Source organism: Mirounga angustirostris, unplaced genomic scaffold (assembly GCF_029215605.1).
Source record: "Mirounga angustirostris isolate CCGP_5_RB_7025 unplaced genomic scaffold, mMirAng1.0.hap1 SCAF_5, whole genome shotgun sequence".
NCBI classification, from domain to species: Eukaryota; Metazoa; Chordata; class Mammalia; order Carnivora; family Phocidae; genus Mirounga; species Mirounga angustirostris.
In genome coordinates this window covers 38,142,082-38,155,656 of record NW_026991713.1, presented here as the reverse complement: position 1 = coordinate 38,155,656, position 13,575 = coordinate 38,142,082, and the positions used below count along the sequence as shown (strand labels likewise).

At 34.3% G+C, this 13,575-nt stretch overlaps 1 protein-coding gene across 1 annotated transcript in view; it reads left to right on the top strand.

The window, feature by feature from the left end:
• The window catches only part of PTPRQ (protein tyrosine phosphatase receptor type Q), a 200,457-nt gene that overhangs the window by 34,110 nt on the left and 152,772 nt on the right, over positions 1-13,575 (top strand). The window contains exons 15-17 of the mRNA XM_064590841.1: positions 6,782-6,964; positions 7,308-7,409; positions 12,116-12,236. Coding sequence (XP_064446911.1) covers positions 6,782-6,964; positions 7,308-7,409; positions 12,116-12,236 — 406 coding nt within the window. The remainder of the gene's footprint in view (positions 1-6,781; positions 6,965-7,307; positions 7,410-12,115; positions 12,237-13,575) is intronic.

Below are 13,575 nucleotides of genomic sequence, written 5' to 3'. Positions count from 1 at the left end.
ATGGTTCAGCCACATGCTATATGTGAGGCCCTGTCTCTAACCTTAAGGATATAGGAATCTAGTAAAGCAGTTTATCTTTGAACAGGAGTATCTTCTTGAGACTGGTCACAGAAATTAATAAAATGAGATGACATAAAAGAGCCCATGGAGAATGGCAATTGTAACTGCTGGACTGAGAGAGTAATGAAAGGGATGTTTTATAGCATCAACAGTTATCCCTTAAAGTGAAATCTAATTGATGTTAAACTGTATATTGGCATGTTCCATTGCTTTGATAGATATCGTTTTTAAAATCAGTATTTTTTAAAGAAAAATACCTCCTCTTTACCTGACCTAGCTTTATTTTACACTAGTTCAAGGAAAGAAACAAGCATATTTTAAACACCTGCAAAGTGCCGTGGGCTATGCCATTGGCTTTCATGAAAACTACCTCTTTAATTCTAAAATAAAGCATTAAGATATTACTATCTTCATTGCCTAATGAAAAACAGGTATGAGAGGTTCATCCTTCAATAAATATTTAACAAATATTTGCAATATGCCAAGCCCTACTGAGAATATAACACTGTAAATGAAAGTGAATTTCTGCCCTCCTAAAGTTAAAATTAATTGGTAGATGTTTAATTGCTTAAGGTCACCCAGCTGGTAAGTGATGAAGCTGGACCTGGGACCCAAATGCATCAGACTATAAAGCATATTTCCTTTCACAATATAATCTGTTTCAGAAGCCATCAATAAAATTGGTAAATTATAGAATATATCCAGGATTTTTTTCTGTTCATTGTTGCAGAGATATTTTGCTACTTGGGCTCTGCATAGCATGAAGGAAAGAAGAACTCTCAAAGTTCCTGTTATATTAAACCATCATCATATTCATGAATGCTTATCAAATACTTACCAATACTTCACTACAAATACTTCACTACTGGTCACAGCATCAAGAACACCTTAGTGATTATCTATAGAAAAATCTTTTTTGTTCTTTGCTAATTATTTTTTGATACTAGGCTCTTCAGAAGCAAAAATAATAGGGCATTGTGTTCAATGTCCATACTTCTAATTTCGAACTCTGTCTTAAAGTAGGGTACTCTCAACATCTTTGCGTTCTTCATCTAGATGAAAATGGTGGACAATGAAATCTACATCATGACTTTTCCCATGATATGTGTGCTACTATTGAGCCACCAGTTTTAGCTCTTTTTGCAAAAGAGGAAGCTAGAATGTTAAGTAGTCTCAAGGTGTCATTTGAAGCAAGAACAGCTATCTATCTATTCCCAAGGCTTCATATTCTTATTAAATGGAATGAATCCATCCTCTACTCTTACTATAAAAAACAAGAGCCCACTTTTCAACATTGGTTCATGAGAAATTGAGGGATTGGTTAGTAGTGTGTTAATGCTGCTAGCTACAAATAAGAATAAATTATTTGTGCACATGCTTTATTTTGATTGGGGAATCAGAGTTTACTTATGCTTGGGAGTAAAATACTCTTGTGTTCAAGCAAAAAAGATCAATACGAGGATGATCTCATGGGTGTGTGCGTGTGTGTGTGTGTGTGTGTATGAAAGAGAGACTGTGTTTATGTGTGTTTTAAGTATAGAATGTAGAGTTTGCAATCAAACAAGATTAATTCATGTTTTCTCATACTTAGGGTTCAGTAATCATATAAAGAACTTTAAGTTCTCATATAAATTACCTTTTGATGATCTCTATTTTTCTCTTTCCTCTTTAAGATCTACCTTTCTTTATGAGAAGCCTTTAACAAAATGCCTTGAATATGTCTGATGTGGGGTAATAACCACTAGTGGAGAGTAACCTAGATGTTGACCAAAATTTTGTGTTGGGCTCTATAAATTTATTTATATTAATGAATAGCATTTAAAATTTTTTCTACATATCATTATAACTTTGCATGCCAAACAACAATCTTTTGGAATACTCAAGGTAACTTGTCACTTCCTATTTTGGGACCATCATGAACAAACATTTCTTATTTTTATTTTTTAAATAGATTAAGCTTATTCCAACCAATTGTAATAATTTTTTAAACTTTTTTTTATTATGTTGTATTAATCACCATACATTACATCATTTGTTTTTGTTGTAGTGTTCCATGATTCATTGTTTGCATATAACACCCAGTGCTCTATGCAGTACGTGCCCTCTTTAATACCCATCACCAGGCCAACCCATCCTCCCACCCCTCTAGAACCCTCAGTTTGTTTCTCAGAGTCCATAGTCTTTTTATTCATGAGCTATCTATTTTACACAATACTTCTCCAATTGGACACACTGTGTTGGTTCAGAAAACTCTAAGTCCATCATTGCTCTCCAATATCAGTAAGTCATCAAGGCTGTCTTATTTTCCCTGAATCCAACACTGGTTATCCCCTAAGGATAAATGAATAAAAATGCAAAGGATATCAGCCTGGGGTCAGGGGTGCATATTTATATTCTGACTACTGGTGGTAGGCAGACAGCTCCAGAGGGACAACTTAGCAAGTTCCAATGGGAATTTTTCAAAATCAGAAGTCATACTGAGTTATAAAGTTCAAGCATAGTATTACTGACTCCTTTTTTTCTTGCAGTTAAAGAGCTATTCAATTCAATCTTGTTTTGCTTAGCTGTGAATTTCTCTCTTGTTTTTAAATATATTTTATGTCATGTTGAACATATTTATTCATGGCCTGAACATGTTTTTGTGGATTTGTGCAACTAATATTACACTGTATGTTAATGAACTGGAATTTAAATAAAAACTTGAAAGAAAAAAAAAGTGCAGGGCCATGCCTTGGAAGGGAGTAAGGAGAGAAAGCAGTTAAAGGAAAATCGGTAGAAGGAAGATAATGCAGTTCTCTATTGAGTGTTATTATCGAAATGAAGTGGGAAGCAAGATTTTCAGCTTTGAATAAGAAGTGGCGAGGGATTTTGGATGTTTGTGGACAGAGAAGATGGTGAAAACATACGGAGCAGAGCTGTAGACGGAACTGACTAAAGTAAAATTTAGGCTGTTGGAAAGTGGAAAAAATTCATTTGAAATTTGAGGTTTAAATTTAAATGAGGCTAGTTAGCATGGAGTTTTGCTTTCTTCCGATGTTTTCAGCTGTTCCGTTGCAGATATGGAACTAGCACTGAGCTCAGTTTAATTCGGATTGGAATTTTGCTGGAAAGCAAGATGGAAACAGAAGGAGTTGATGGAAATTGGTAGGGACTGGTTCTGGTGGTAGGCGATGGGCTCTGGCCTGAGTGAGTAGGGAGATGAGGATGTAAGGGAGGGGATAAAATGAAGTTATGATGAGGGTCAAGGAATTGTTGGATTGTCAGTACAAAGGTCAGTAAGCTAGAAAGAGGAGGTGTTGCCAAAGAAAGGAATATGGGCAATTATTGGTAATGACAAGGTATAAACTAGCGGTTAAAGTGAGGTGGAGGAAAACTTGGAATTATGGAGATCAAGGAATACAGAGTCCAGGGAACTGGGCAGATAATTTGCATTGACGTTGACATCTTTTAAGAGTGGTAGAGAGGAAGTCAGTCATCCAGGTGATAAAATTTTTTCCTTTTTTTAAAGTTTTTATTTAAATTCCAGTTACTTAACATACAGTGCAATATTAGTTTCAGGTGTACAATATGGTGATTCAACACGTCCTTGCGTCATCCAGGGCTCATCACAGGTGCACTCCTTAATCCCCATCACCTATTTCACCCTTCTCCCCACCCCACTCCCCTTTTAGGTGATACAATATTTTAGATGTTTGAAGAAGTATGACTCTTAAGGAGGGGTAGCACTAGAGTTCTTCAGGTAGAAGGAAGGAGAAACAATCTGGATATGGCAAAGAGGAGCTGTAAATGCAGCTACTGAACTCCCAGGTCCTATGGTTCTAGGGATTGTAGGAGAAAAACAAATGACTACCTGTTCCCTGAGAGCACTAAAATGTAATGTTCTCAGGAGGTCCAAGATTTCACTTAGATCCAGAAGGTTAAGAAAGCATTCAGAGCAGTTGAGGATTTTTCTCCATGTAATGGGTTGCCTTGGGAAGATGCTAGAGAAGATTTTGAGTGTATGCAAAGGGATTATATTGTGTAGAATTATACTGCTATATATAACTCCATCAAACTATGTGTTAAGTTACAATTCTTCTTAAAGTTTTAGAAATAACATCTGTATGTCAGTTTTTCCTATTAAGTGTGCCTTATATTCCATAGCAGTTAACAATTGGGAGCAGGTGATACTGCATCTACACTTTCAAGGCTTTTGAACTGTATTTTTCTACTTCATTAAATTTATTAGTAGCAACTTTATATCCATTATATTTAGAGGACCAGTAAAAAAAGGTTCAATTCTTTCTTTTGAAAGGAAAGATTCTTGTAATAGGACTTTATAATGGCAATAATGTTTACATAGTTTATATTGTTTAACCCCTCCAATTAGTTGTTACTGTTATTGTTCCATGCAGGTGATTTTTAAACCATTATCTTTGCAACTGTGATTCTTTCATCTCCCGTAAATATTTTTCTGCCTAAAATGCATTGTTTATGACATCACTCATTGAGGATTTTCTGGTTGTGATTGTCTGAATATGTTTTTATTTTGCTTTTGTTAATTTTTCTGGCTATAGAATTCCAGTTGTTTTTCAGTTGAGGTCAATTTGTCAGTCTAATTGTCATTCCTATGTAGATGATCTGTTTTTTTGGTGCTGTTAGGATCTTCTCTTTCACAATGGTGTGTCTAAATATGATTGTTTTAAAATATTTTCCTGCTTGGAACTTATTGAGATTCCTTGACCTAAAGTTTAATATCTTCCAACAATTTTGAAGTCTCAGCCATTATCCTTTTAAAAATATTTCTTCATCCTCATCCTGTCTGTTATCTCAGACTCCTTTGATATATACTCCATGTCTCTTAACTGCCATTTTATATTTTCCCTGTTTTCTTTCTCTGAACTACATTCTTGATAATTTTTTAATATTGTCATCCTTTTCACTAAATTTCTCTCTATCTCTATCAAATGTGCTTTTTTATACATCAAAAGAATTTTAATTTCAGTTATCTTGTTTTTCTATTCCAGAAGGCCTAACTGGTTCTCTTTCAAATCTGCTTGGCTATATATCATTTATTATTATCTAAAGAATTCTTTGCTCATATTTTCAAATCTGTTAGATCTGTTGAAATGCATTAAACATTTATTTTTATGCTTTGGTAAATTCAATTATCCGAAGTCTTTTGAAGTCTGACTGCTGTGTGTTTGTGTGTGGGGGAGTAAGGGAGAGAGACAGATTTTTTTTTTCCCTTTTTCTTTGCTAACTTTATTGGTGTCTGATTTGCTTGTTTAGTGATTTTATCAGTCAGCACATTTTCCTTGAAATTTATCCATGGTACATTTATGCGGCCTGAGTTGAAGCTGAGTTCCTTCTGAGAGGATTTATGTTTGCTTCTGCTAGTTGCTTTTGAATAACAGCCACTCTATTACAGACTCATTTTAATTTAAATTCTGAAGTGAAGGTTTTTCAGGTAGCATGGATTTGAGCCACATAGGCTCTTAGGGATAGGTGTGCAGTTCCAAAACTGCATAATTTTTCTTTCTCTTTCACTTCTTCATCCAGAATGGAGTGAGAAAAAAAAAAATTCTTCTCTGTCCTCTTTTGTATGGTGGGTTTACTTCTTACTCCCTCTTCCCTGAGGATGAACACATCACATTGCACAAGATCAGGAGTTACCACTCACACTGAATTCTGTGGCATTCTGCAGAAGAATTGAAGGTACCTCCCTGAATTGTCCAGTAAAATGGTTGAAATTGCGTGCTTTTGGTTTTCCATCTTCTTAAATGGGGATATCCCTTACTCTTCCTCTGGCCCAAGGCTTTCTCTTCTTTATCTGGAATTCCATATAGCTGTTAATGCAAAAACTCAACATCACCAGGATCGGCCAGTCCCCTCTAAGACAGAGCTGGTTTTAGTACCAGCTTCTGTTTCAGGATACCCATTTTTACTTTGTTTTTTGTTTAATTTAATTTTTTTTGCTTTTGCTTTTTTGGCTACCACAGATTTCTAACTACCTTGTCCAACTCTGCAATTCCTGTAAAGAAAACTTTGTTTCAATTTTATGAAGGGTTTTAACTGTTTTAATTAAGATAGTCATTCAGTTTAGGGTATCCGTTTCAATATTTATCAGAATCAGAATTCCACATGGAGTACTAGTATTTGAATATACATAGAAAACCATTTTATGACCATTGGATTCAATACAATAAGAACATTAATAGATACATAAAACCTGTATTTTATTTAATGTTATCTTGTATCCTTGGAAGACTGGTTTGCTGCCAGGTCCTAATGTGCAACCTTGTATCATTGTATCTAGGAGAGGTTCCTTGCCTTGTCCTACATCTTGTTTTGTACCCAAACTAATTATTAATCTTTTATATATTATCATTATTAATGAAAGACAGAATTGATTTTTAGGTGTTTTTCGAACTTCTTTCTTGCATCAGTGTGTTCTGCAACGATAGATAGTTTAATGCCATCTCAAGTATTTTAATAAACATATCATCCTATAAGCATTATTCTGTAGAATCATAGTATGAATTTTCTTTTGAGATGCAATTTTTTCTTACATAGTTGTAAGTGTATAAGTTCTGTGTCTCTTATTCCATTTAGGATGTTCTTATATACATATCCTAGTGCACTTGGGTGAAGACTTCAGCAAAATGTTTTTTTTTTTTTTTGAGAATATATTTTTAGGATAGAATTATTTTATGCATTTATATTTTTGTTTTTTTCCCAGTGCCTGATAGTGCACCAGAAAATATTACTTACAAAAATATATCTTCTGGAGAGATTGAGCTGTCATTCCTTCCCCCGAGTAGTCCTAATGGAATCATACAAAAATACACAATTTATTTCAGGAGAAGTAATGGAAATGAGGAAAGAACTATAAATACAACCTCTTTGACCCAGAACATTAAAGGTAAAAAATAATATATAATGTTAGGTATTAACATTAATATTGACAGTGGGCACAAAATATTACCTTGTTTTTATATTATAAATGGTAAGTATGATTAGTTTTATACAGGGTAGGACAATTCTGGCTTTTTAGTTTAATAAACTAGGAATTTATTACAGTCACATGAAAGAATACTCTAAGTCAATACTTTGTCATATTTTGTCTTTGTAATAGGACTTACTATTTGAAAGCACTTCATTTTCATTTAGTTTTTACTTTTGGAATATTAAGTTGTTTCATAGTCTGCCTCTTGCATATTACTAAAGGATATTTTGTAAGTCTTATCTATTTGATTTCTTTTTAGGACTAAAGAAATATACCCAATACAGGATTGAGGTGTCTGCTAGTACACTCAGGGGTGAAGGAGTGCGGAGCGAACCCATAAGTGTACTGACTGAAGAAGATGGTAAATACAATAGTGGATACAGATTTATTTTGAATCCATCACATTTCAAAAAAAGCATGTACATAAAATGAAGATATAATGTAAAAAGTCTACTAGACTTGGGTATCAGTTGTGTGCCATGCCAGCATTAATCAGAGATTTCATTGTCATGGAGTAAAAGAAGCTAGCAAAGTCAGATTCATGTTCAATAAAATCAGGTATAAAATGCTCTTTTTTTAAAAAAAGATTTTACTTATTTATTTGACAGAGAGAGGGTACAAGTAGGCAGAGAGGCAGGCAGAGGGAGAGAGAGAAGCAAGCTGTCTGCTGAGCAGGGAGCCTGATGTGGGGCTGGTTCCCAGAATCCTGGGATCATGACCTGAACCGAAGGCAGCCGCTTAACCGACTGAGCCACCCAAACACCCCTAAAATGCTCTTTTTAAAAAAATTATGTTATGTTAGTCACTATACATTACATCATTAGTTTTTGATGCAGTGTTCCATGATTCATTGTTTGTGCATAACACCCAGTGCTCCATGCAGAACATGCCCTCTTTAATACCCATCACCAGGCTAACCCATCCTCCCACCCCCCTCCCCTCTAGAACCCTCAGTTTGTTTTTCAGAGTCCATCGTCTCTCATGGTTCGTCTCCCCCTCCGATTTCCCCCCCTTCATTCTTCCCCTCCTACTATCTTCTTCTTCTTCTTCTTCTTTTTTTAACATATAATGTATTATTTGCTTCAGAGGTACAGATCTGTGATTCAACAGTCTTGCACACTTCACAGCGCTCACCATAACACATACCCTCCCTAATGTCTATCACCCAGCCACCCCATCTCTCCCACCCCCCACCACTCCAGCAACCCTCAGTTTGTTTCCTGAGATTAAGAATTCCTCATATCAGTGAGGTCTGATTCACTTATTTCACTCATAAAATGCTCTTTTTTGTTTCTGAAGTCATCCTTGCTCTGTAAGAAATCAGCAATATTTTTTATGGGAATTTTTAAGGCTAAAATCTTGGTTTGAATGGTCTGAACATCAACTAATGTAGGTTATGACTGTGTTTTTCAACTTTAATGTTCATAAGAATAGATATTTACATCAGTTTTGTAGTAGATTCTGTTATATCAACCTGCAGTCTTTTTTCCTGTATTCGGATTAGCTTGCTAATGAGTTCAGGCCAGTTTCCAGGTTTCTCTACATAATTTGCCAAGATGCTATTCCTGAATGTTAATAGCCTTCATATTGAATATTTAAACATATCTTTTCTTAACTTGAATAAAATGAACTTTACTACTGAGACCACTTTACACTGGTACCTCACCAAGTTCTAGGTATATATCATGCTAAGAAAATATATTTGGGATTTGGATTTACATTTTATGTTTTATACATTGTATATATTTGAGACTGTTATTTCTATTTTTATTTCTGCAAAGGGAAGTCCTGTTGTTATGAGGGATATCATAAGTGTTTCTAGGGTGTCTTTCCCCACCTCTCTTTCAAGTTTTTCCATCCTCAAGTTGGGTTGCATTCTGTGGATGTTCAGATTCTAATCATTCAGCAGGACAAAATGTGCATTATATACTTCTAGAAGAGGGAAGGCCTTTCTCTGCATTGTTCTTATTTTATCCAAAATGACAGTCTTCAGAACTTTCTCCTCTGTTTTAGGTCCTTCCCTGTTTTTGCCTCCATCAAACTACTTCATTAAAGCATCCTGGTGGGCTGCTCGGTTTGTCCCAGGTTCTAAGTACTCTCATGGGTTGGTCTTCCTTAGTCATTGCATCTACTAACTATGGTTATTTCTCCATCAAAACTCAAACCTGTCCAAATTTTCATTCTTTCATAGTTCAATTCTTTGTGCTGAAAGAAAGTAAAAATTAACCTAATAAATAAATCCTTCCCAATGGGACGATTGTTAAAGGCTGGGGCGGGGGTGAGGTTAGCTCTTTTTTCCATCTTAGATAATGCCTAAGAAAGATGTACTAAATCATCTATGCAATGCCCTTTTGAACGTAGTATCCACTTTTTTTCTTTCTAACTTAATAATATAGTCCTGATGGTAAGAATTTGAGGTCTATATGCAGGAACCTAGACCAGTAGTAAACATATATGCTGAGCAGACAGAGTTGTCTGCAGAGTTGACAAAAGTCTTTTTTGTTTGTTTGTCTATTTTGTTTGTTTGTTTGTTTACCACTTAAGTCAATAGTTTCAAACTATACTGTGTATCTGAATTACCTGGACTATTAAACTTACCGTGGTATAAGTCACCATGGTGAACTTACCATCTTAAGTCCTTGGCCAAGTCATTGATATAATTGCTAATGAGCAGGTTGAAGAACAAGACCCCTTTATTGAAAAATTTCAGCAAATCAAGAATGGATAAAGGACTGAGAAGCTTTGCTTTCTCGGGTATTAGGTGCTCTTGGACCTCATGAAACTTGTGGTTTAGTGGAAGAGATCTAAATTTGATTTGTGTATAGACGAATAATCTTTATAACTTTAATCTCTGGCTTAAGTATTTCCCCCAAATTATTCCTAAGGACAAAAGAGGAATTTTAGCTACTTTGAGGCATCAGAGGAAGTGTAACTGAGGAAGTTACACCTAGGCTGTGACCTGAAGGAAAGTGAGTGAAGAGGGAGGATAAGAGATAGGAAAGACCACAGCAGCCAGAGGGAGGAAGCGTCTTATGAATACCCTTCTCACCTATTCTCATGTGCTCTGTCATGATGAATTAGATAGATTGCAAAAGATATTATTTCATTTATGTATTCTGATTTCCCTCTTTCTTTCTTTAAAGTAAATTTATTTTTTTTTAAAGATTTTATTTATTTATTTGAGAGAGAGAGAATGAGAGACAGAGAGCACGAGAGGGAAGAGGGCAGAGGGGGAAGCAGACCCCCTGCTGAGCAGGGAGCCCAATGTGGGACTCGATCCCGGGACTCCAGGATCATGACCTGAGCCGAAGGCAGTCGCTTAACCAACTGAGCCACCCAGGCACCCCAAAGTAAATTTAATTTTTAAAAATTTATTTTATGCCTGGAAGTTTGTGCCTCTTAATCCCCTTTGCCAATTTCATTTTTAAAATTGTGCTTCAGAATACAAATGCCAAAATGATTAAGACTTAGTCTGCTATAGTACATATTTTGTCTAGATAGACATGTTAATTGTATTTAATTAGCAATAAAAAGTTTTACATAAAAAAGGAAAATGCTCAAGGATATACTGAAATTAAAATAAAACACTCAGAATTATCTGATATTTGACATAAAAGCTTAAAGCATATTATAGAATAGAAATGCTTAGTTACAACATATTATGTTCTAAATGAGTACTATTTTTGATTTAAATCCTTTTTTTTTCCAGTGATAAACAGAAGTTAAGTTTGTAAAGATGTTAGTAGAAATATCATAGGCTTTTGTTTTGACAAATGAGAGTTCTCAGAAGTAATTCATATCTTGGGAAACAGATGTTTCCAAGTGATATATGGATTCTTGTGATAATCAATATTTGATAGCATTTTTATTGTAGTGCCTGTGAGAATACCAAATGAAAATATGAATACAACTGTCACCATTATTCCTTAGAATTCATCTCATAAACCTTTTCTTTGCTCAATAATTTTTTTGTTGTTGGAAAGTTCTTGTTACCAAAATAATGAAAACACACATATACACAAACAAGCATATGTACACACACAATCTAGCTGAGATTATTCAGAAAATCAAAAAGAAATTAAAATAATTCAGGTAAGGTTTTCTTCAAATTATTGGAAAAAGTGATGTGCGCACGTGCTAATCTATAAATTAACATTGTTCAAAGATCTGAACAAATTCTTAAAACTTCTATTAGCTACCTATGAGTTCACTTTCCACATATAACTGTAACAGTGATAAAAATTTTTAGTAATTTATACCCTTCTATATGCAAAATTTGTATGTTAATCTTCTAAGACATTACTGTGGTGTTACACAGTAGCTGAGAAATGCCATTCTAAATATTTTATCTAAATGTAAATATGAACTTGGTTAAGTAGCTTGCTAGTAGTTTTTTTTAGTGTTTATCCAGTGCAGAATGGCTAAGTTATTTGAATCCTTATGCTGTCATAGCAAAATTAGAAGTAGACCCTAACCTGTCCATATTCTTATTTATGTGCTACATTGGTTTTCTTTGTCACCATTCAATTTTGAAGACTCAGTGAACAAATTTTGATACTATTTTACAGTTTAATGACAACTGAAATTGAGGAATGTAGTTTTTATTTGTGAGGTCAGTCATTTTAACTGCTCTCCCAGTGTTATGCTTATCATTCTACCACTTCTTGAATGTGTGATTTTTTTCCACTTCTTTTTATTGTTTGAGGAGCACTTTTACTGCATATTATATTTATTCACCCCAGTAGTTTTATTTTTACTAGAGGATGATAATTTACCAAGATGTACTTGAACAGTAGGTGAATCACTGTGACATACCCCTTGTTCTTTTTTCTCATGAAATATTTTTTTCCATTGAATCACAGAAACAGATGTTCTAACACCACCATGCAAATCTCTTTTTATCATCTCATTTTGAAAGTAAACAATTAGTCTCCCATGCTCATGGAGAAAGACACTATGCCTGATTCATTTACCAGAATGTTTATAATGAAAACTTTGTGCATTTCCATTTTAGCCTTCTCTTACATATGTTTAATAAAATATATTATCCTTACCCTAACTTTTCAGCTCCTGATTCTCCCCCCAAAGACTTCTCTGTAACACAGTTGTCTGGTGTCACGGTGAAGTTGTCATGGCAACCACCCCTGGAGCCAAATGGAATTATCCTCTATTACACAGTTTATGTCTGGTAAGAAATTTTTTCTTTTTTGGAAATAGTTCTGAGAACAAGTATTAATCTGTAACATAATAGGAATGTAGTTTTTTTTATTTCAGAATGTGATGCTACATTAAGAACCTGATTGTTAATAGGCTAGTTAATATGCTTTTTTAAAGAAACAAGTCTTTCCCATACTATGTAGAAGTCCAAGCATAGTCAAATAACATAATTTTTGTACCTAAAAAAGTGTATATCATGCATAATTATACTAAATCTCTGCTCTTAAAAGTCATTGATTAATCAACTTCTGTGCATACAAGCATATAATTTTAAACTCAGAGTTTTACACAAGTATTCTGTATGTCACTGTCTTGTTAAGTTCCTTTGAGCAGAATAGTTTTAACTAAAATTTAACTGAAAGATATTTCTTCACAAATCTGTTATTTAAGGTCAATTTTTTTACCATTCCAAATATTTGCCATTCTAAATATTTTATTTAGCAGTGTGTCTATATTTTTTTCTGATCACCTTTACCCTGATTACCTATTTATGTGTCAGTTTTGTAAAAGATTAAATCCTATAGCTCATATCACATCAGTTAACAACATGGTTTTACTGCTTCATGAAAACTCAATATAAAAATCCTCACTTTGATCTAATGTAAGTCCTCATAAAAAGATTCACCAGTTATATATTTCCTAGTGGGTTTTAAATATTTCAACTCAGAAAATACAATTTACACAATACTTTATAGAACATATGCATTTCTTACCTTTATATTCCTGACTTGAAGGTCCAACACTGAGAGGCTATGATGTTTTAAGGAAATCTACTCTTCTTTTTCCTAAATTAAGACTCTTCTTTCCCTAATCTCTCTTTAAACCCTTTGCATACCACTCTTTAGGACTGTACTTCCTATTTTTTTCATTACCTGACTCCTAGTCATTTTGCCTAGTCATGGAAAAATTGAGAGTGGCATGAGAAATATCAATAGGAAGAGAAGCAATGGGAAGAAGGTAACCATTCTCCTCTGTGGCCCAGTTCATTTGTTTATCCATTTTTCATTACTTCATTCAACAAAATTGATAAAGAGTCTGTATACCAGTGAACAAGACACACATATGACTCCTCCCCCAAGGAACTTATATTCTAAAGGGATAACTGGACTATATATCACATAAACAAACAAATGAAGGAAAGTCAGGGGAAAGAGGGATACTTTTGATGGGATGCTTAGGGAAATCCTTTTTGAAAAAGTTGTTCTGAGTTACAGTCTGGATGACAAGAATGAGCTTTTTATCATATGAAGATCTGCAAGGTGGAATTTTCCAAGAATAAAGAACATCACTGTATAGGCTCTGTGAAAAAA